This window comes from Palaemon carinicauda, chromosome 36, assembly GCF_036898095.1.
Source record: "Palaemon carinicauda isolate YSFRI2023 chromosome 36, ASM3689809v2, whole genome shotgun sequence".
Taxonomy (NCBI): domain Eukaryota; kingdom Metazoa; phylum Arthropoda; class Malacostraca; order Decapoda; family Palaemonidae; genus Palaemon; species Palaemon carinicauda.
Genome location: NC_090760.1, coordinates 37,241,052 through 37,264,883, shown reverse-complemented (window position 1 = coordinate 37,264,883; position 23,832 = coordinate 37,241,052). Strand labels below are relative to the sequence as shown.

General features: G+C 36.5%; 1 protein-coding gene across 1 annotated transcript; it reads left to right on the top strand.

Moving 5' to 3' along the window:
- Positions 1-487: 487 nt before the first annotated feature.
- On the top strand, positions 488-17,403 carry LOC137628408 (carbohydrate sulfotransferase 10-like). Its single transcript, XM_068359559.1, has 7 exons — positions 488-1,232; positions 1,602-1,762; positions 2,306-2,405; positions 4,490-4,620; positions 5,077-5,193; positions 5,478-5,654; positions 15,904-17,403. The coding sequence occupies exons 1-7, from the start codon at positions 780-782 to the stop codon at positions 16,007-16,009; spliced, it is 1,245 nt and encodes a 414-aa protein (XP_068215660.1). The 5' UTR covers positions 488-779; the 3' UTR covers positions 16,010-17,403.
- Positions 17,404-23,832: the final 6,429 nt, after the last annotated feature.

The window sequence follows — 23,832 nt, the reverse complement described above, 5'->3', positions numbered from 1 at the left end:
ATACAACATGCATATTGAACCAATTAAACGATGGTGCCAGATATCAATATCTAGATCAGGAATAAGAAATTTAATAGTCAGTGAGTTCCTGTCCAATAAATTAAGATGAGAATCAGTATTTGAAGACCAGAGAGGAGAACAATAATTGAAACAAGATAGAATAAAAGAATTTAAACTTCTTCAGAATAGATTGATGACCAAAAATCTTGAAAGACTTTCTCAATAAGCTATCTTTTTGTGCTATTGAAGAATACACAGACCTAATGTGTTTCTCAAAAGTAAATTTACTGTCAAGAGTCACATCTAAAATTTTGAAAGAGCCATACAGTACTAAAGAAACATTATCAGTGCTGAGATCGAGATGTTGAGGAGCCACTTTCCTTGACCTACTTACAGTCATACTTCGAATTTTGTTAGGATTCAACTTCATGCCTCATAATTTGTACCATGCACTAATTTTAGCCAGATCTGTATTCAGAAGATGGAATTGATATAAAGAGTGCGACATTATCTACATATGCAACAAGCTCATTTTCTAGGTCAAGCCACATGTCAAGTGTATATAGTATGAAAAGTTATGGGCCAAGAACACTACCATGAGGAACACCAGGGGTTATCCTACCCTAAGGTAGCAAATATTCGCGGATTCTCGGTTTTTGCGCCTATTTCTGTTACCTAATCCCAGCTGATAAAGAGGGCTGACTGTATTCGCAATTATTTTGTCAAAGAATATCATCATATTCTTTCAGTGTACGTAAATTCATACAGAAACTTTTACCATGTGTCTTTTACGAAGAGTGATTCATCCATTGTACCACCCATGTCGTATTTTCATTGCCTTAATACTTCTTGGACTCTTTTGGATTGTAATCTATGGAAATATCAATAAGAATTCTGCAGATTTTATCAAGAGTTTACAACAGGAAACTTTGAAGAGTGCTCAGAGTGAGATTTCAAGTTTATTCGGGCCGGAAACTCCTGATAGTGTGTTACCCATTAACGATAATCTTCAGAATCCTGGAAGTGTTACAGGTAAAGGTGCTATAGGTAAGCCTCAAAATAAGGGGAAGAAGAAAGAGAATGTCGTTGCCTGGCGACTCAGAACAAGGAAGGAGAAGGTTCTAGAAGTATGTAGGAGAAAAAAGATCCAACAATGTCCTTTAGAGATTCTCCTGAATTTTCGTATGTTCTTTTTTCATCGTTATCACACATCTGTTTGCACTATAGCTAAGGTTAGTTGAAGATATACCAGTTGAGTTTAAACTTGATGTTTATATTCTAATTCTCGGCATGTAAAGTTCCAGAAGATTTTTCGGTCGTAGTTTATTTAGTACTTTGTCATAATTTGTCATGTATACTATGTGCTGTTTTTACTATAGGCTTGAATTTGATATCTTACATGTGATTCAACCTCTTATGAGAAAAATATTCAGTAATAGGTAAAAACTTTTAATTACTCACTAGTCGCTATCACTTGCGTTATATAGAAAAAAAAATTATAGAAGAAAAAGCGTTCTGTCATATTCACAATTGATGCTCTGTAAAATGAGGTTATAGTTAATGTATCAATGGAATAATTAATCATTGATTTAATTTTGCAGTCTGCATCATCAACATGGAGAGCGCACCTTAGGCGGGTGAATAAGAAACCTCCCTTTAATGTTCCTATTGATAAGGATGAAATCAGGAATGCCTTTTTGCAGAGACCCATTGAAGAGATATTAAAAGATGTCAATTCTTCTTCCAAAATTGTAACAGTCAGGTACATTGAACCTATGTGCTTCAGATTTTTTTATGAAGAGAACTGCCATTCAGATAAAATTTCTTAAGAATGGACTCTAATGATGAAGTTTGACATTTCACTCAACACTTGCATGCATTGCCCATGACATATTGGAGTTAGTGCTGTCAGTAAACCTCACCTGGTTTCATTGTGGGAATAAGTAAAGGGTCGTTCCATTTTCCTTTTGGGCTATCCGCTGATTAGACTTTTACCAGTCCCCTTTCCCTCCTCCTTTCCTTCACCATACTATTCAGTCTTTGTTGTTGTTACTTCATGGTGAAACTGCGCCAATTTCTTTTAGTTTCACTTTCAGATCATTTTCCCCTGCCTCGTTTACTTGTTCATAATATCTAGCTTACTGTCCTATCACTCCTGACTCTGTTTCTTCTCTATTTTGATGTGCCTCAGAATAATGTGACTGCCCAAGTGTCTAGTCGTTAAAGCAAACTTTCACAAATCAAATAAAATTTATCTAAACAAGTACTGTATTACTATAAACTAAATACCAGTTTTTCTCACAAGGCATCCTCTAACGCGCTTAGTGTCTGCCTTTCGAAATAAGTACAACAACGGGAAGGTTATGCAACCGCACAAACCTCATATTGAAGCAGAGATCCGCAAGGTAGGTCAACTAGTAGTAAGCAATCCGCATCACATTCCTTACCAGTAACTCTTCTAGAATAAATCCCTGAATTATATTGACTTTTTCTTTTTAGGTTGGTTGTAACTTAAGGTAAGTGATTGAGTAGGTAGATTTGCCACAAGCTAAGAGTGTAACGGAAAGGGTCCCAAAATTTAAGGGAACCCTTCCTGTTAGCCTACCCTATACTTACTAATTCTGTGAAAGTATGTTACAAATACAAGAAACATTATATTGTACACAAAATATCGTATTGACTAGCTCAGCTATTAAAGGCAATATCTTAAAATCAGACATTGTGAATGCATTGTTTTTTTTATTACACCTCATAACATCTTATAACATCTATTCCCTTTTATATAGTCGTGGAATGATTGCCGCAATTTTGGTTATTTGCCAATTTATAAAGGCAACACAACATTCCTTTCAGAAACAAGAATGGGAGATATTTGAATTCATCGAAACTACTTTGGAACATCAAAACCTCTCTAATTTGATCTTGAAAAGACAACATTCAGTTGGGAAGATTGGTTATTTGAGAAGTTTGTGTGTGTGAGAGAGAGAGAGAGAGAGAGAGAGAGAGAGAGAGAGAGAGAGAGAGAGAGAGAGAGAGAGAGAGAGAGAGAGAGAGAGAGAATCATCCTCCCTGGATAATTAAAAAGATGATTTTTGTACAAGAAAATATAGGTCACAATATGAGTGAGTATGACACTTGAGGATTACACAAGTCAGTTTTCTTCAAAAAACAAAAGTGAGAGTATCATTTGTACAATATTAAAGTTATTGAATGTTTTTATCTTATGAAGAAAATCGAGCCATTAGAATAGAGATATTTACTCAGTGTCTCCAAAATATTCAAGATAACCCTCTTACTTCACCAACTCTGGTTTTTACTTGTTGTGGCATTAGAGCCTGTCTCTGAGAATATGAGCATTATACTCGCCCTCAATTCCTGTTCTCTTGCCTAAGGTGAGCAACCACCACATGTGCCATGAATTTTCTATTCGAATTTGATGAAATTTATATAGGCTATATATATATATATATATATATATATATATATATATATATATATATATATATATATATATATATATATATATATATATACATACATATTTGTAAGGTAATGTTTCTTGGTTAACTTCCAAACGATTTGATGACTACTTATAATTCTATTGAAAAAAGTAAAAAAAAATGGAAAAATTAAAATAGTTTATAGTACTTCATTTCTAGAGCTATTGCAATGTAATTTACTTACATACCAAGTATATGATAAAGGGAAAACATCTCTTTTAATAGGGACGGAAATATTTATCTGGATATTTTTATTTTTCGTCCAAAAAAAAGGTAAACATTCAACTCATGGGTTTTATTTTTTATCTATGAAAAATCTTGACTCATGAAAAAATATGCACTTTAAAATAGTATAGTTATCTTTAAGATTCGTCATCAAATAAGAGAGTTATAAGCATTTGAATAAGAAAAAAGTGAAACTAAGAAAAATCCCTTTTAAAGGTTATTTTTTGTTTTTGTTTTTAGCATTCAAAGCGATAACATGTGGCACTCATTACATGAAATACATCAAAATGTATCAAAATACATATGAATTAAGTTTTCATACTCACCAAGAAGACTGAAAAGAACCAATCTACGAGTCATACTGAACTAACTTTCATTACTTGAGTTTCAATAACTTGCTTAGAAATTTCTGGATTATATTTTATTTTCTTGAATAATTCATCCATAAATTTGGAAAAAAAAAGAACATGAACTTTTTGAGTTATCTGCTTTTCTGTGTCATCGAAAAAAAGCCTATGGCGTTGACACAAAAATTTTCTGACCGCGATTGATTGCCATAGGTTAAAAAACCTTATTCTAAAAATATCAACGGTTAAAAACTTGCAACAGATATTGTGAGGTTACAATGACCAGGAGTAGGTTACAATGCCTATAGTGTAATAACAGTATCTGGCTACTTGATGGCTTGAGGTCAGAATGATTGTGCTCTGTAACTTCTATAGTCTGTTCTTTGCATATAAAATTTTATTTTTTTTCCCCATTAGAGGATAGCTGGAAGTCAGTGGCATGAGAGGTTCCATCAATTCTGGCTTCCTGCCCTCTTTGCCAACAATATGGTGCCCCCTAACACCCACCTTAATGTTGGTATGAAAGAGCCAATTGACCCCAGGGTTTTGTAAGTAACCTTTCGATTATGTCCATCACTTTGTGCCTGTGCATTTTAATATTCTCTGTCTTTTTGCACAGAATTAAAACTAAATAAGACAGTCATATAAGAAATTTCTTATCATATGGTAAACTACACAGTGCAGTACTCTATGTGGAATTCTATGATATCCAAAATATTTTAGTATTGCATTGCAGCATCTTTATGTGCAAGACTTGTTTCCATTGAGAAAACAGTTACTCTGCTGGGCTTTATTCCAGTATAACTCCTAACTTACAGTTTTTTCAAGCAACTAAACACATTTAGAAAACAGTATTTCGTTTAAGCACTGCAATATATCAAATCAGACGACTTGGTTCCCCTTGTTTTTTTCTATAGCAATTATAGCCTTGTATATTTTCCATTAAATCTTTAATAAGCAAGTCCAAGAAGTCTTCTAATTGTTCATTTCTCTTGTACTTGCAGATACTCAATAAAGGAATATGAGAGTTTGTACCGTTTTCTGAAACCACGGATTACATTTGTACAGTTCCTGAAATATGTTCTAAAAACATATAAAGAAGGAAAACCCGATGCTCACTGGTTTGTAAAACTATTATTTTTCTATTAGGAGTGAATGAGTATGTAACAGAATCATTTTTTTTTCTTTTTATCGGACAAAAACAATGCCATATCCACTTATAATCAATGTCAACACACTGAGATCAATGGTCTATATCTTGAAGCTTTCATTGTTTTACTTTTGAAGTACAATATAATATAGTGATTCTCTCTCTCTCTCTCTCTCTCTCTCTCTCTCTCTCTCTCTCTCTCTCTCTCTCTCTCTCTCTCTCTCTCTCTCATAATCCTAATCCGTATTCTCACAGGAAACCTTATCACGTAAACTGTTGCCCTTGTGATTTTGATTATGACTACATCACAAAAGTCGAGACGTTATCAGAAGATTTGGAATACGTCTTCAAGAAACTTGGCATTCCAGCAGACCCAGACACGTCTATGAACCAAGAAAGGAAGAGTGTTGATGAAATATACTCGTATTTTAAGTATGTTCTCAAGAGATTTTTTTTTTTTTTTTTTTTTTGCTAGGGAAAAGGAATTAAGTTTGTTTTGTGCAAGTCTGTAAACATGTGTAGTGTACTCCATGCATATACATTGGTACTAGGTGTATGAATGAAGTCTATGTCAGTTGGAAAATTGAATGTGACAGTTGAAATGAGGTAGGCTAGAACTGGCCGAACATATAAAAAAAAAAAAAAAAAAAAAAAAAAGAGGGATAGAAATCCCACTAAAAAGAACAATAGAGGAAAGTTGGTCACCATATTTTCAAATTTCTATTTTATTATTAAGTCAGTTACTTTTACTGCAGTATTTCAATTATTATTACTATTATTATCATCATCATCATCATCATCGTCACTATTATCATTATTATTATTATTATTAGTAGTAGTAGTAGTAGTAGTAGTATTTTTATTATTATTATTATTATTATTATTATTATTAGCCAAACCACAATCCTAAATGGAAAAACGGGTTGCTAGAAGCCCAATGGCTCCAACAGGGAAAAATAGGACAGCGAGGAAAGGAAATAAGGAAAAAAAAGTTAACTATAAGAGAGGGGATGAACAATTAGAATAAAGAATTTTAAAGACAGTAAGAACATAAAAACAGAGCTTTCATATAGAAACTTTAAAAAAAGGCTATGGAAACTTTAAACAGAGATTTATGTCAGCCTGTTCAATATATAAATATTCGCTGCAAGTTTGAACTTTTGAAGTTCCAATAGTTCAACAACCTGATTAGGAAGATAATTCCACAACTTAGTCACAGCCGGAATGAAACTTATAGAATACTGTGTAGTGCTGAGCCATATGATGAAGAAGGCATGGCGGTTCGAATTAACTGCATACCTAGAATTGCGAACAGGATGGAACTGTCCAAGAAGATATGAATTCAAAGGATGGGCAGATTTATGAAAAATCTTATGCAACATGCATAACGAACTAACTGAACGGCAGTGCCAGAGATTAATATCTAAATCAGGAATAAGAAATTTGATTGTATGTAAGTTCCTGCCTATCAAATCAAGATGAGATTCAACATCTGAAGACCAAACAGGAAACCAATACTCGAACCCAGGTAGAGTGAAATAATTAATGCATTTTTCAAAATACATTGAGCTCCGAAAATTGTAAAAGACTTCCTCAATAAACAAAATATTTTAGCAATCTAAGAAGTGACGGACCTAATGTGTTTTTCAAAAGTAAATTTGTTTTAGAGAATCACACCTAAAACTTTTAAAAGAGTCATACAGAGTCAAAGAAACTATCAATGTTGAGATTCGGATGATGAGAAACCACTGTCCTCGATCTACTCACAATCATACTTTGAGTTTTGTTAAGGCTCAATATTATGCTACATAATTTGCACCATACACTAATTTTAGCTTGATCTCTATCAAAGGATTCAGCAACCCCAGATCAACATTCAGGAAATGGAATTGATGTAAAGAGAATAGCATCATCTGCATATGCAACAAGCTTGTTTTCTATGCCTAACCATATGCCATGTGTATATAGTGTACCAGTGAACTGTTAGGTTGTAATTAACCCTTTTACCCCCGGCTTACTTGGAAACTTCCGTGCTTTAAGCCCCAGGCATTTTCAGTTTTGAAGGGCTTTTCGACTTATTTTTTTCAAATCGCACCCACAGCCTCAATTTTCATCTTAGAGAAGTCAGATTGGTCTAATTTTTTTGGAAAAAGGTTGAAGTTTTCAATATAGTTATCAAAAGTATAAAGAAAATAATATAAATAGCCGCTATTGTTAGATGAAGTTGGGCGATGACGAAATTTTTTATATTCTTTCGTATACATTGCGATAAAGCACAGATGGGTCTTCTCACAGAAATCGTAAACATATACCATCTTATAGAAAATTTATTCAGCTATAAGATGGTGTATAATAGTTTGTAGTTAAAAGAAGAAAAACATGAAAAAAAAATAGTATACCCACAACAATTGTAAACCTAAATTTCCTTAGCGCAAGTAACGAAAATCGGAGATTGCAAAAGTTTCGTTCTATCAATCATACGTAACCTATATTTAGAGTAATTTTCTTTTTTTTTTTATTATTTTGAAGTAAATTAATTGAACTTTCTAATGACATATGCGAAAATAATGATAAAGCCATCTAAATAGTGGCTATCGTTAGGTGAAGTTAGGCGATGACGAAATGTTTTATGTTTTATCGTATACATTCCGATACAGCAAAGTAAGTTCTCCTCAAGGAGACTTCAAAATGATACCATATTATAGACAATTTATTCAGCTATAAAATTGTATATTAGAATTTGTAGTTAAACGAGAGGAAACATGGAAAAAAGTAGTAAACGAGCAAAAACTGAAAACCTAAATCTCGTTACTTGCGGTAAAGAAATTTGGGTTTACAGCTTTTACACATTTTATTATTTTTTTTCCTTATTCATTTCTTCTAACTACAAACTATTAGATACAATTTTATAGCTGAATAAATTGTCCATAAGATGGTATAATTTTCAAGTATCTGTAATGAGAATTCTCTGTTATTTATTGGAATGTATACGATAAAAAAAAAAAAAGTTTGTCATCGCCTAACTTCATCTAACAATACCCACTATTTACATTGCTTTATCCTTATTTTCACACATGCCATAAGAAAGTTCAATAAATTTTCTTCAAAAATAAAAAAAAAATAATAAAATTCCTCTAAGCATAGGTCAGTTATGACCGAAAGAAAGAAACTTTTACAATCTCCCTCTCTCTCTCTCTCTCTCTCCCCCTCTCTCTCTCTCTCTCTCTCTCTCTCTCTCTCTCTCTCAGCAAAGTCAGTTTCAAATATACACAGTGGCTGCCTAAAATAAATAGACGTATTTTCAAATGAATATGTATACGGTATATATATATATATATATATATATATATATATATATATATATATATATATATATATATATATATATACTATATGTATTCCTATAGAATACTTGAAATAATATGAAAACATACATGCATAAACACAACACCAACCTTTCAAATCGTAGTTACATGTTTACCAGGTTGAGACAACAGTCGCAATTTCTTCCCTTGAGTTGCCATTCAACACAGAATTTTTCATTCACACTGATCTTTCTTGACCATTAGGCATTTTATCCAACAAATGCCTTCACACATATAAAGAGGAATATTCTAAAAAGGTATAAAGCACTATCACTTATTAGAATAGGCTTTAAAAGCGCAAAATTGACGGATAACGCACGAAACACACCCTCCTTCCACAAAGTCAAGAGTTGAACTGAGACACACGGCTACGGGGTTGGTGGTCGGCGAGTCTCACCCACGCTGTCCTGTGTCTTCATTCCCCGAAAAAAATATGAAATTTACTAAATGTTTCGGCAAAATAGAAATAAAAAACATACAAAAATAATTCTGATAAGCATAAAAGCTGCATGGCAACCCAAATCAGCTGCTTTGAGGCCTTTAAATCACAAGACGAGGAAATTTAAAAGTCTTTGTTTGTCCTGCCCAACAATGGCAGAGCGAGTCTTATTTTTCCCCGGGAGCAAGGATGACGACAAGAAATGAGAAATATACTCAAAGTTTCGGCAAAATAGCAACAAAAAATATACAAAAATAATCATGTTAGGCATAAATAAACGCATAACAACTAAAATCAGCTGCTTTCGGACCTTTAAATTCCGAGACACGGAGATTTTAAAGAGCGTTACGCTCATTCCGGGGAACTTCTTCCTCACGCCGTGGCGCAAGACGGTTACGCTCACTCCGGGGAACTTCTTCCTTACGCCGTGGCGCAAACGTAAACACATCGTTACCATGGTAACGAAATCATTTTTAGTAATTACTCGTGTAAATAGCTATGAAACCTAAACAAACTGCATATGAAATACGAGCTGAATCTATAAAGAAAATTTATAGGTCAATCAAGACCCCAGTGGAGCCCAGGGAAACTTCATTCATCATTGTTGACACGATATCCAAGGAACAATCAAACAATAGTCACGCAGGAGTAATGATGACAATTTTTTGTAAAATTTGTATAAATGACTATGAAAAACCTCAAAAAATACAAGGAAAAATAATCTGATTGATAACAGAAAGTTTAAAGGTCCATCTTGACCTCTGTGGGGATCTGGCATTGTAAAACAATGAAAACATTGTGTTACCATGGCAACGGAACCATTTCACGTAATTATTCGATAATAATAGCTATGAAATCTAAAGCAAATGCACATAAAAGGTCAGCTGTTTCCTTTACATAAAATTTAAAGGTCATTCATGACCCCTGTGGGCCTCAGAGAACTTTTTATTCACATTACATTGATGATAAGATGTCGAAGGAACAACGAAACCACACTCGTGCACTGGTAACAGTGCCCTATTTTCGTAATATTTGTGTAAATATCTCTGCAACCTAAAATAACTGCACAGGAAATATCAGCTGATTCTTCAAAGAAAATTTAAAGGTCCATCTTGACCCTTGTTGGGCCCAGAGAAACTTTTTATTCATGTTACATTGATGACAAGACATCGAAGGAACAACATCACAACAGTAAAGCGTTGTATTTCAAATACAACGCCTGCCAAGACCTGTTATCTACGCATAAGTATAGAAAACGTACCCGTACGTCCATGGGGGTAAAGGGATGGCTTATGAGGTACGTACCCGTACGTCCTTTGGGGGTAAAAGGGTTAAGAGACTCTCATGAATGCAACTGAACTTTATTTGGTCAGAGCTTGAGTATTTATAAAACCCATTCCATTTAAGAAGGGTACAAAAATTGAAACAAAATGGTGCTGAAAAAATACAGATATGAACAATTAATCAGTGAGAGGGGAAAGCGATAAAGGAAATATACAAAAAATAAGAAATACCGTTACAATATAAGAGCATGTGTGATACACACGCAGTACATCGCTCCCCCCCTGAAAAAGCATACATGTGAACTAGGGCACCCAGATTTTGAGAGGCGTACTATAGGCGGGTCATCTGGCAGGAGATATGCAGGTTTTAGGCTATCAATGTAGACTCAGTCTTCTTGGTCAAGCATATTGCGGAGGAATCCTTTCAATGTACAAAGGATCTCAAGGAAAGGGCCCGTGTAAGGGGGCAGTAGCGGGGGCTTGCTAGCCTCGTTGCACAGGAAAACATGTGTTGATGAGTGCAGATCTGTCAGTATGTGTTGCTTAGGTAAGGGCTTGTAAGTCTGGTGGCATGGAGTGTATTTTCCAATAACGTGATATAAGTGCTTGAGATCGTTGGAGATGGTCGCCGACGGAAAAAATTCCGCAGGGACGAACAACTGGTCGCTATACAACATTTCAGCTGCCAGGATATCCAAGGCATATTTAGGAATGGTCCTTAATAACAGGAGGACCCAGGGAAGCTGGGTAAACTAGTTGGAGTCTTGCAGCAGGACATCAAAATGGCTTTGATGGTACAGTGAAAGTGTTCAACCATAGCGTTGGCAGCAGGGTTGAATGCAGTTGTCTGATGAAGGGTGATATCCAGGAGATTCACAAAGGATGTCCACAATTGAGAAGTGAAAGTGGTACCCCTGTCAGAAGTAATATACTTATATATAGCAAATCTCATTATCCATCCTGAGAGTAAGGCAGGTGTACACGAGGCGGACATTACAGTTTTCATGGGAATGGCTTCTGGACAACAAACAGAGCAGTCAATGACGGTAAACAGGTAACGATGTCCTTGTGATGTATGGGTATGGGACCTACAACACCGGTAGGAATGTGGGCAAAGCGCCGCTGAGGTTGATGAAAGGTGCCCACCCCCTGAATTTGTGTGTTGGTGTAGTTTTAAGGTTTAGCATGAATTACGGGTGTGGACTTAATCCTTAGCATCCTTTGTAAGGCCATGTCAAATAAACTTCGTCTTCAGTAGTTGTGTAGTAGACTGAGGCGAGGGATGTGAAAGGCTATGAATGAAATCAAACACCTGTCGGCGCATGGGAGGTGTTTATGGTCTAGGTCTACCAGTACTGATGTCACAGAGGAGGGTGGGATTGGAGTCGTCACGAGGGACATCCTCCCAATTGAGGGATGTACAGGATATTCTACATGCTTGGTAATCTGGATCTTTTTGTTGGGCTTCTACCAGGGTGTTGTAATCTAATCCCAGCTGAATAGGGGCAAATGTGTTTCTTGAGATGGGAATCGGCAACGGGTTCTATTTTTCCAGGAATATGCTGAAAGGTACAATTGTATTCGGCTACGGCAGAGAGATGTTAGCGTTGACGGAAGGAGCAGGAAATGGACTGTCAAGTGAAGGCGAGCACCAAATGCATAAGGTCCGTGCAAATAACAAAGGGCGTACCTTCCAAGAATTGGGAAAATTGATGGACAGTCAAGTGCACCACTAGCAATTAGCAATCAAAGATAGAGTAGCCAGATTTCTCCTTGGACATTTTTCTACTGTAGAAGGCCAATGGGCGGGACAAGTCATTGACCACCTGCTCGAGAGCTACCCCAATAGTGACGTCACTGGCATTCGTGGAGAGAGAGAGAGAGGAGCATGTGGCACAGGGAAAGTGAGAGCAGTAGTGGCTGATAGGGCATTCTTTGCGCTGCAGAAGGCCATTTCTTGAAGGGGTCACCAATTCAGGTTTTTAGACTTCCCCTTTAGAGATGGGTAGAGGGAGCCAGAGCGGCGGCAATGGCTGTCAGGAAACGGTGATGATAGTTGATCTTGCCCAAGAATTCTTGCAGTGCTTTGATGGTCGAGGGCATGGGAAAGTTCTGAACGGGTGCTACCTTCTCAGGGAGGAGGTGGACTCTTTCAGGAGTGATTCAGTGCCCTAAGAACGATAATTCATCGGCACCCATGGCACACTAGTCATACTGGACTACAAGCCTGTTCTGTTGTAGGTGGTTGAACACCATGCGTAGATGACATTGGGGTTCCTCTTTGGAGGAAGAGAACATATGTATGTCGTCTACTAACATACACAGAAGGGTAGGTCCCCTAATATGCTGTCCATGAGACACTGAAAAGTGGTTCCAGCATTACGAAGGTCCAAACAGGAGTAATTAAAGGTATTGTACCAAAGGGGGTGGTGATGGAATCTTGAGGATGTCTTCTGGGTTCATGGGCACCTGATAATATCCCTTTAGAAGGTCGAGTGTGAAGAAAATCTTTGCTTTGTGCAAGTATGAGGTCCCATTGGCAATGTTTGTGAAGGGTTAGTGATCCGGTTCTGTCTGCATATTCATATGCCTGTAATCCCCTAATGGACATAGAGAGCTATCTTTTTTCAGGACAATGTGTAAGGGTGATGACTAAGGGCTTGAGGCCTTTTAGCAAAGGCTCATAATTTCCATTTTGGCAAACTTTTGTTTAGAAGCTGCCAAACAATATGGTGCCATACGTCTGAATCTGGGGAACATTTGGGCCTGCCGTCTTGATATGGGGATAAATACCTTGTTTCATGGGAAATGTGGAAAAACTCGGGTACAATGTGAGAAGGTGGCATAGGCACCCATGGAGCGCTGATGTGGAGAGCGAGGTCAGCGAGGGCTGGTTGGAGAGGAATTGAGGAGTACGAATCCACGTTGACTAACCATCGCTGAGCTACATCAACCAGGAGGTGGAAGTGTAATAGGAAATCTGTCCCGAGGATTGGCAATGAGACATCAGCAACAGAAATCTTCCAAATGTATTTGGCGTTTCCAGACGATAATGTGAGGGTTACATAACCATTGGTGAGTATCGCAGATCCTTTGGGAGCTAAAAGGCAGATGTCAGCAGATTTATACGGACTACATCGTCTCCTGGAGAGTGGTCTTGGCAGAAGAGAACGACAAGCACCAGTGTCTACTAAAAATCGCTCGCCCATACCTGTGTCTTGTAAAAAGAAAATATTAGTGACAAGGGAACCCACCATTGGAAGCAAGTAGTAGTAGCATAACTGTGGCCGATGGGCGTCGGTAAGTGGCAGAAGAGGTCAGTGGTATGGGTATAAGCAAGGGGTGATATATGTGGGTGGTGGATGGCTTTGTTGCCGCTCCGGCACGTCACAGGGTGGGAGTCCATGTCCTACTACACTCATGTTTACTTTGGTTGATGTTGAATATTTGTCCACTTCGTCAGGAGTGGAGGCATTGATGGAAGTCTTGAAGGTAGTGAAGTGGCTGTCCATAAGGTCATCGACTATGGTCATCAGGGGATGGCAGTGCGTATAGGTTCGGGTAGGTGGCCTACAAAAATTGCACAAAGCAAATTCACTTCAAGAGGAGAACCATCAGAGGCAGGTTGCAGGCGAGCAATACTTGACATTTCCTTGAGGGCGAGCAAAGCCATTAGGTGCCCTGACAGTTGTTGAGAGAGCTATAAAAGCTTCCCTTTGCGGGTGGCCAATGATGGCAAGAACAGCTCCAGGTGGTATAATTTGAGATCTTTGTGCGCTCCCAGGGTGTCCCCTTGTTCGCACAGCCAATCGGAGATTTCCGGGAAAGTGTTCCCAGGGATAGCTGCGAGAATGTAATCAGCTTTGGTGATTGACCGAGTCACACCCTTTACGCAAAACTGGACTACAGCATGCTGAAGCCAGGTGATGAAACCAGGTGAACGCTTCTCCGCTGGTGAAGGACAATAGGTTCAGAACATGGCGTTAATAGCAGGGTTAGTGTCTAAGTGCGGCATCATCAAACAATAAGGCAAGGCAAGGAGGGGGAAAGTGGAAGGGAGTTGAACACTCCAATGCTCTCCAATGTGCCAGCAAGCTGTTAGGTTGTAACTGAGAGACTCTCGTAAATACAAATGAACTTTATTTGGTCTGCTCTTAAGTATCTAAACAACCTGTTCCAGTCAAGAACGGCACAAATATTCAAACACAATGGTGCAAGGTAATACAGGAATGAACAAGTTTTGAGTGAGAGGGGAGAGCTATGCAACAATATACAAAAAATAAGACTTACCGTTACAGTGTACAAGCATGTGTGATACATGTACAGTAAAATAGTATAAAAAGTAATGGGCCAAGAACAGTGCCCTAAGGAACACCAGATATTACATTCCTATACTCACTATGGTACCTATCAACAACACATCTTTGCAATCTATTACTTAAAATTAATTCAATAGTGATGCTACGAAAATGCCAACCCACCCTCATCTGTTTGAGTTTGACAACAAGGGTCTCATGATTAACACAGTCAAAGGTAACACTAAATTGAAGGTTAATCATACGAACTTCCTGATCATAATCAAGGGATTTCTGCACATCATTGGAGATTGTAAGAAAGGCATCACATGCTCCTTTGCCTTAGCAAGAGCCAAATTGCAAACTAAGGAACAGGTGATTACTTTCAACAAACCTAAGTATGAATTGCTAAGAAAAAAACCAAAACTTTAGATAATATGGGAGTTATGGAAATTGGGCGGTTATCAGCTGGACTTGAGGTACCACATACACATTTACACAATAAGTAATATTACTGATTCTCCAATAAATGCTAAAAGAACATCTTCCTGCTAACTTATGTAAAATGACATATAACTTAGGGGGTTATAAAACTGCAGTCTTTATTTAAGAAAAAATTTACCATTTGGTTTTACATCTCTATAGGCATCAAAATCTATCAAGAGAGTTTTAATTTAACGAGACCGAAAAGTTAAACTAGTTAGTTTAGCCTCAGGAGAGCAGGAATGAGGAAGATCAATTTTCTCATTACTATGCCTACTATCAAATACATCAGCCAAAAGGGTTTACGTTTTCTTTGGACAATGAGTTACAGAGCCATTTGGTTCAAGTAAAGGAGAAACTGTTACGTCCACAGCAAATAATGCAGATTAAAGGATAGCCTAACACTTATATTCCTAGGATGTACCAGAAAAAATGGTAACTTTTACGGCTAAATTGTATTCCTTTTTGGTTGAAGCATAAACTCTTTGAGCAGAAGCTCTTAGCTGAGTATAGTTATTCGAAGTCAAATCTCATATGTTCCTCTCCCAAAGATGATAGGCATCCTGCTTCGCCAAATAAAAACGTGTACAGTCGTCACTGAACCAGTTGTTATTGCCGGGATACTGTAAGGAGGCTCATAGCTTAACCTGTATATTAGGCAATAGTTCTGAAGTCATTTGCAATTTTATCTTACAGCCTCACAGTCCTAACTTGGTATTTTTATTTAGTCATAAAATCCACTTTTATTTTCAGGTAATCTTAAAGTGCTATCTTGCTTCGTCTTTGACTCTAAGGTGAATTGGTCTTCTATTTCAGATACTATGAAAATGTTCCTTCCACCCTGAGAAAAGAGATTTACTCCTACCTAAAGTATGACATGGATCTGTTTGGATATGAACTTCCTAAGAATTTCTTAATTTAATATAAGAATTGGGTGGATGTAGAATGAACAGCATATATGTCAAGCTTTATAAAACTATATTTTTCGGGTTAATGTACTGTATTGTCTCTGGGGAACTTTCCTGTGAAAGGCTAGGACATGCAATCAATTATGACAAGAAAATAGCAAAGAAATATTCTCCTCCTTGCTTCAAGGTAAGGACATAAATATACACGGCAACAACATAGTGAGTATAAGGAAGACCTACAGATTCAGGCTTTATTCAGTCGATCTTAGCAACTGTTATGCTGAGATACATACCTGAACCGTGCATCTGATACACACGACGACGCCTCGCCAAGATCCAACACTGGTACCAGAGGCCAGGTCACTTGGTCACTAATGCGTGCTCGACTATCATCTCTTAAATTCATTGGCGAACAACTTGGGATGCTATTTTCTACACCCTTCTAGTACCCTGCAGTCAATCATCCTCCTCAACCTTCAAGTTGCAAGAAGTCATTCATTACATTGATTTGTCACTGTCAGTTTTAATTTAAGGTAACCTCCTGTAAAACTTTGAATTTTAGAGCTTTTAAACTGTCTTCAGACTAGCACAAATTTCACTAGTAAATTGAAATTTCTAAAATCATATTTTGTCAAAAATTTCTATCCATCCAACTAGATTGCAAAACTTACAAAACAGTATTTGGATGACTTTTTTATTTCAAAATTCACAGTACTCAATGGTTCGAAAAAGTAGTTATATATGTCTATACCATTTAATATACATAGCATTATAGAAATGATAAATGTTAACTTGAGAAAGCCTTTTCAGAAATATATCCCTTTATAACCTTGAGTTTATTTCCAAGAATCCCTTGCCAATAGGAAGCATTTTTGTATAATTGTCCCAGATGTAATTTGGGAACTTATGTCGTTTTCGCCAACCGACTCTTGCGTGTCAGCATTAATTCCCGTAGATGTCAGCCATCGCACTGGATGCACATTGAATAAGAAGGAATTTTCCTCTATCTGTAATCATGTTTATGCTTGCAAACAACTTATTGATTATTCAAAATTTGAAATTTTAGCCCAATCACCTAATAACTACTCCCTACTTTCCCCTCGAGTCACTTTTCAATAAAAAGTCTATTCACAACTCTAATTCACGCAATTGTCTCTTTTCCTTCACATATTGGCTCATCATCTTCACAACTCATCTTTTGATTACCAATAACAAATCTGATGTTGAACCCTCTGTAACCTTCTATTTTTATCCTGGAATTAGACCTTGTTTGCTTGTGTTGATTGTTTTTCTTTTTTTATGCGAAATTTTTTATTGTATATGTCTAGATTATAATGATTCTGACAATATAATTGAATCTTACTATTTAATAGATTAGCTTTTATTAATTTGTTAACGTTCGTGTTTTGGCCAGAATGATGGGAAAGATGGTTTCCCAAAAAATTTGTTTGTAAAAATTAAAGTCGTCAATGTTGAAGTTTCAGCTTTCAATTACCTTTCTAGTAAATCTGAAGCATTATTGAAGCAAAGATGCATTGATATATGTATTTATTCTTACATAATTTTATATACATATATGTTTATAGATAAATATGTTTATGAATATACATTAATATGTAAGTATATATATATATATATATATATTATATATATATATATATATATATATATATATATATATATGTGTGTGTGTGTGTGTGTGTATGTGTATGTGTGTTTGTTTGTGCATGTATATATATATACAAGTTATCATTGTGATAACTCATTCTGAACCACCTTTTTTTCTACTCCTAGTCACTCTTGCGCCCAAAATTTCATTTGTAGGTACTGCAACTGTGAACATTTCCTATGTGAATATAGTTGAGTTTAATCAATGAGATAACGAGCTTATATACATCTAGTTGTGAGCAAGAATGGCACAAAATTCAAAGGTGGAGAGGATATTTGTAAAAAAGGTAGCCTAACTTTCCTTTCACCAAAACTCAATCCAGGAGGTTCATTTTACCATTTCCGAGCATCACAGTGATTATAGTTTTGTGTCATCGTCAATTTTTTATTATCTCTTTTGTTTCATGCCGATGTCTTGGGTCATAGTGAAGGTACCATGATGCCTTTGTTTAGCATTAAACGAGTGTGCTGTAAGTTTTGCACGATTGACTTCTTTTCTCCTTCCTGCGTTTATTGGTTTTACTAAGCACTCATTCTCTGTTAGTCTGAAGTCAAGTTATTCTTTTATTTTTTTTCCCTGATTTCTTACTGCTGCAATTCTTTGTTGATTATTTTCAGGGCTAGAATTTTTTAAGTCTTCGTCTTCTTATTCACGCGATTGAGATTCGCTAAGGAATATTTCAAGAAAAAGAAATATTCTTGAAATATTCCTTTTAAATGTAATTAAATTTCTTGAAGCATCGTTGCCTAAAGAAGTGAAACCAAAAATTGACAGTGGAAAAAATAACATTCATTTCAGAAATGATTGAAGTTGCCGATTCTAGTTCTGCATGGTCGTAATAAGATTTTCGTGTCAACATCTAATATCTCCTAATAAATGGAATATTTATCTTTAGGTCAGGAGTTATTCTTTCAGCTTGTAAATTAGCAGTTTAACTGAGAAAGGAATTTTGAAGACGAAGGCTGAGCATTTGATAATTTGGAGTTTTTTGTTTTAAGAAACCTAAAATCCAAAGCGGGCCGCATTTCAACACATCCAGATCTGTGTGCCACAGATTGCCCATGTGTGATGTATGGTGAGGCCAAAAAGATATACTGATGATATCCATAAGAGGAAGCTGATACCCTTGTCGGACGTAATGTGCTGTGGGATACCGAATCCAGCTATCTATCTGTAAAATAAGGCAACAAGAAGTGGATGTGGCTTTAGACCTGCGAACGGAGCGATCAATGACTGTAAAAATGTAATGTTATTTTTTTATGTACATAGGAAGCGAATCACGTCAACAAAAATATGTACAAAACAACATTGAGGTTGATGAAAAGTGTCCACACCTAAATCCGTGTGTGTTGATCAACTTTTGAAGACTCACCTGAAGTACAAGCATAAACCCAATCCGTGTCATGAATTAAACACGCATATATATATATATATATATATATATATATATATATATATATATATATATATATATATATATATATATATATATATATTTATATATATATATATAGATATATATACATACATATATATATATATATATATATAATATATATATATATATGTATATATATATATATAAATTTATATATATATATGTATTTATATAAAATATATATATATATATATATATATATATTATATATATATATATATATGTATAGATATAAATTATATATATATATATATATAAATATATATATGTATATATAGATGTGTATATATATATATATATATATATATATATATATATATATATATATATTATATGAGGATGGCTCCCGGGTCTGAGCACCAAAATATACATTATACGTTGGCCCATGACTGGTAACCAAATATATGATATTATGTATATTACGACTGACAAGTTACTCAACCTCTCGAATTCCAAACTCACTTGTTTGCTTTTACATTAAAACTGTTACACTTTGAAATATTAATACACGAATTCTGAGACAGTTAAATAACTCCCACACAGCAATATATCCAAAGGTCTCTTAAGTACACTGAAAACCAAACTGGGTAATTATTTTTAAGAATGATTTAAAACTTACTGTGGTTGTTAACAGGATACGAGCAAATATTATTCTAAACAATGGTGATTGGAATAATACACTCTTTAAAAAAATAAATATGTTCTATACAAACTACAACACTTTGAAAAGAATTTACATAACAACAAAATGAATTACTTGAATTAGTAAGTCTGAACAAAACTCGGATTAAGACAAAAATTATATGATCTGAAAATTACATATGAACTTGACTTGAACTATTAAATCTGAATAAATCTTGGACTAAGACAAAAGAAATAATACAATGCAAATAATACAAAAGCTTGAAATTAAATCTGAATAATACAATATTCAAGTTTGACAGTTAATGAAAATAGATAACCAGATCACGATACAAAATCTAACCTTCCTACAGGGTTGTTGACAAAACTTTACAGAATACAAACACTTACCCTAATACAATGAATTCAAAATCACCGTTTCATCCTACGTATCTTTTAGACACACGATTTTATTTGGAGCACAGAGTCACTTAGGAGAGGACACACTATACATACTGAACACTTTAAAAAACAATACACTAGGTTACCTGCGAGAGTGAAAGAGGGGAGATGACAATCTCTATCTGTATCTCTAACCCATGTGTCACCTTTATATATGAAATTCAGCAACTTCCAGGAACTTCCCAGACTGAGATCTGGCAGTGTGGGGCCGAGCAAGACACCAGAGTTGCCATGTATCGCTTTCCCGAACACTACTCACGCCACGCGAGATGGCTCTCTCAATCAGCTACCTCCGCCCACCCTTTGTCCCCGAAATATAAAATAAAAAAAAGATTACATCCTATCACCCGCCTTTTATGAACTTTCTAAAGCACGTTATACAGAATTTTCCAAAGCCCATGTTACTGAGCATTCTCTCTTAAACTTGACGTAATACCTCATAAAATATTAAAGGACATTACCTAAGCCCTTGTTCATATCTCACATGAATCCCAAAACACTCTCAAATAGATTATGTAAGACGTTGTAACAAATATGAGTGAAATGAAAAGTTAATTCTTAAAATTAACGTAAATAAACTTATACTAACTTGAATAAAGAATACAACGATGTTCATGACGAAAGTCTTATGTAGTTTACATAAAATTCTTACAACAGAACCTCATTTTACGGGCTGGCTATCATCTCTTCAATGCATAAATGAAATATATATATAAGTAAATCATCAATAAACTATTGTAAATACTCTACACTAGACCAGCTTCGTAAGATAGCTCTCCCCAAAAAGGTTATTTATTCCGGGATTGAGTCCATCGATTCAGCGTGAGATAAGTAATCTGCAACTACGTTATCTTTACCTGATATATGCTTTACATTAATACAATACGGTTGCAAAACATAATGACCACCTAGGTTACCTTTGATTATTATTTTTCATCTTATTCACAAAAGTTAAAGGATTATGATCCGAATACAAAGTAAACTCATTCTGTGGTCGATTTACGAAAATTAAAAACTTGTATATCAACGCCAGCAGTTCTGTTTTAACTGTCGAGTCAACTCTTCACTTCTTCTTCAGCTTCGACGTCATAAAACAACCAGGGTGAAGAATTCCTTCCTTATTTTCTTGCAACAAGACAGCTCCAATCCAGTTATTTGACGCATCCACTTGGATAAGAAATTTCTCGGTGACATCCGGTGCTTGAAGTCTCAGTTTCGAAGTTAATATGGTCTTCCTTAGGTTTTTCCCTTTTCCTGATATCTCGATAATGTAGGTCTAGTCACTGCTCTCCTACAAAATCCGGAATGGTTCTGGGAACTCGTTGGCGAGAGGGAATCTCCTTTCCAATACGTAGACCAACACCTGCCGTCTTATCATAAACTGTCTGTTCGTACTCTTCATATCAAGCCTTATCTTCGTCCGTCCTTGACTCGTTTTCACGTCTTCTAAGGAAAATTTCCTTAACTCGCTGATTCCTTTCCTCAAATTCTTTGATATTTCCTTTATCTGTTTCCTCTCAATCCTTCTCTTTTCCTGCCAACAATTTCTTGGGTCCTTTGCTGAAGGGTCCTGCAACATTTCTTCCTACCAAATGTTTTCTTTATTCGTCTTTGACTTGTTGTCTTCATGCCTTCTTGGGAAAATTTCCTTATCTCGCTGTTCTTTTTCCTCAATTCCTTGAGATCTTCTCCTTCCTTTTCCTCTTGATCTATCCTTTTTCCTACCAATATTTTCTTCGGTCCTTTCCTGAAGGGTTCTCCTCGTACTTCCATTGGGCATAAGGGAGCTTCCTTGATGCACTCGTTGGGCTTTTCAGCCATCTGACATACCTGATATGCACGGCAAAACTGGCTCACGTCCTTATGCATGCCAGGCCAGAAAAAAAGTGTTTCATTATCTTCTCAGCTGTCTCCCTTATCCCCATATGTCCCGTCTCTTGCGCCACAGTGATCACCTGTCTTCTTAACCATCCAGGAATTAATATCTGCTGTTATATCCCCCATTCAACATTCCCAGGGATATCGGCAGGTGTATGCTTCCTCATAAGCTATCCATCCTTAAGATAATAACAGATTGGAGCCTGCTGTGCCTCCATCTCGTTCACTGCATTGTACAATAACTGTTAACGTTGCGTCCTTCTGTTGCAATCCTATCAGCCTTTTCCTACTCACTTGTCCTATTTCTAATGTTGAGTTTTCTATTTCTTTAAGGTCCATTTCTTCTTTGTCCTCTTGTCTGCTCGTCTGTCTTTCCTCTTCGCTCGGGCCTGCTCGAGAGTTCTCTTCTTGCTTACCATCAAGGGAATCCTCTTCTTTGGAAAAACAAATCCTCCAAGTTCATTTCTTCCAGGTCCATTTTTTTTTTTTCATCTTGTCCGCTCGTCTGTCATTCCTGTTCGCTTGGGCCATTTCGAGAGTTCTCTTCTTACGTACCATCAAGGGAATCCTCTCCTTTGGAAAACAAATCCTCTAAGTTCATTTCTTCCCGGTCCATTTTTTCTTTGTTCTCTTGTCCACCCGTCTGTCGTTCCTCTTCGCTCGGTTTATTTGGGAATTCTCCTCTTCCATACTATCAAGGGAATCCTCTTCTTTGGAAAACAAATCCTCTAAGTTCATTGCTCATTCAATTTCTTTTTCTTCTTCAGCAGCCACATTCTTCTTTATATTCCTAGTCGTAACACAGCTAGGAAACAGATACAGATAGTCCATCTCCAGTTCAGTAGTATGACTATACTTCAAAGGTTTCTCCGTTACAGTGGGACAAGGCACGAACGGCGCTCCACCAACCTCATTACCCAACAGGACGTCTACTCCTTTGACAGCCAATGAATCCTTTACCACAATGTCAGAATTACCTGTCACCAACTTGCATGACAGTTTTAAATGGAAAACAGGGGTAACCTCCTCACCTCCTTTTCCCTTCAAAATAACAGAGTCCCCTGTGAGAGATTGTTCCACCAACGGGTGTACTCCTCGTACCACCACACTATGGTTACAACCTGTGTCACGCAATATTCTGACCGGTTTCCGCTCAGTCCCGTCTATTGCTGCTAACATACCTTCATAAATATATGGTTTAAAGGCATCCATGCTGTTTAGGCTCGTCCTGTTCATCATGTAAACGTTAGCTGGTTTATTTTCCTCTCTGTCCTATCCCGATTGCTTCTTAGTCTCTGCATTCGTTGAAGTAGAATTATCTTTAATCACTCTGGCGACTGCTTTCGATTGGTTTGACCAACATTCCTTACTGATATGGCCTCTGCTGCCACACTTAAAACAGACAATATCAACCTTCTGCACGTCTTTCACGTTACTTGAAGGAGGACGATTCGACATTTCTGCTTAGGGACAGTACCAGTGCTACTTCTGTTGTAACTGTTGAACTTGTACCCTTAGTTATTACCGAACTGGTTTCCATGGTTCGGCGAATACTTGACACTTGGTCGGAATGACGGTTGGACTTCATGCCCGGCGAGGGTTTAGGACTGATAATATTATAATCTTCACTCAGCGAAGCGGCTTCATCAAGTTACTTCACCTCTCTCTCTCTCTCTCAAGTACCATCGAATGTGCTCTGGAATTTGTCGTAGATACCGCTCTAGTAATCAATTCTTCTAAATGAGCCATCTCCTTTATGCTAGCACCTT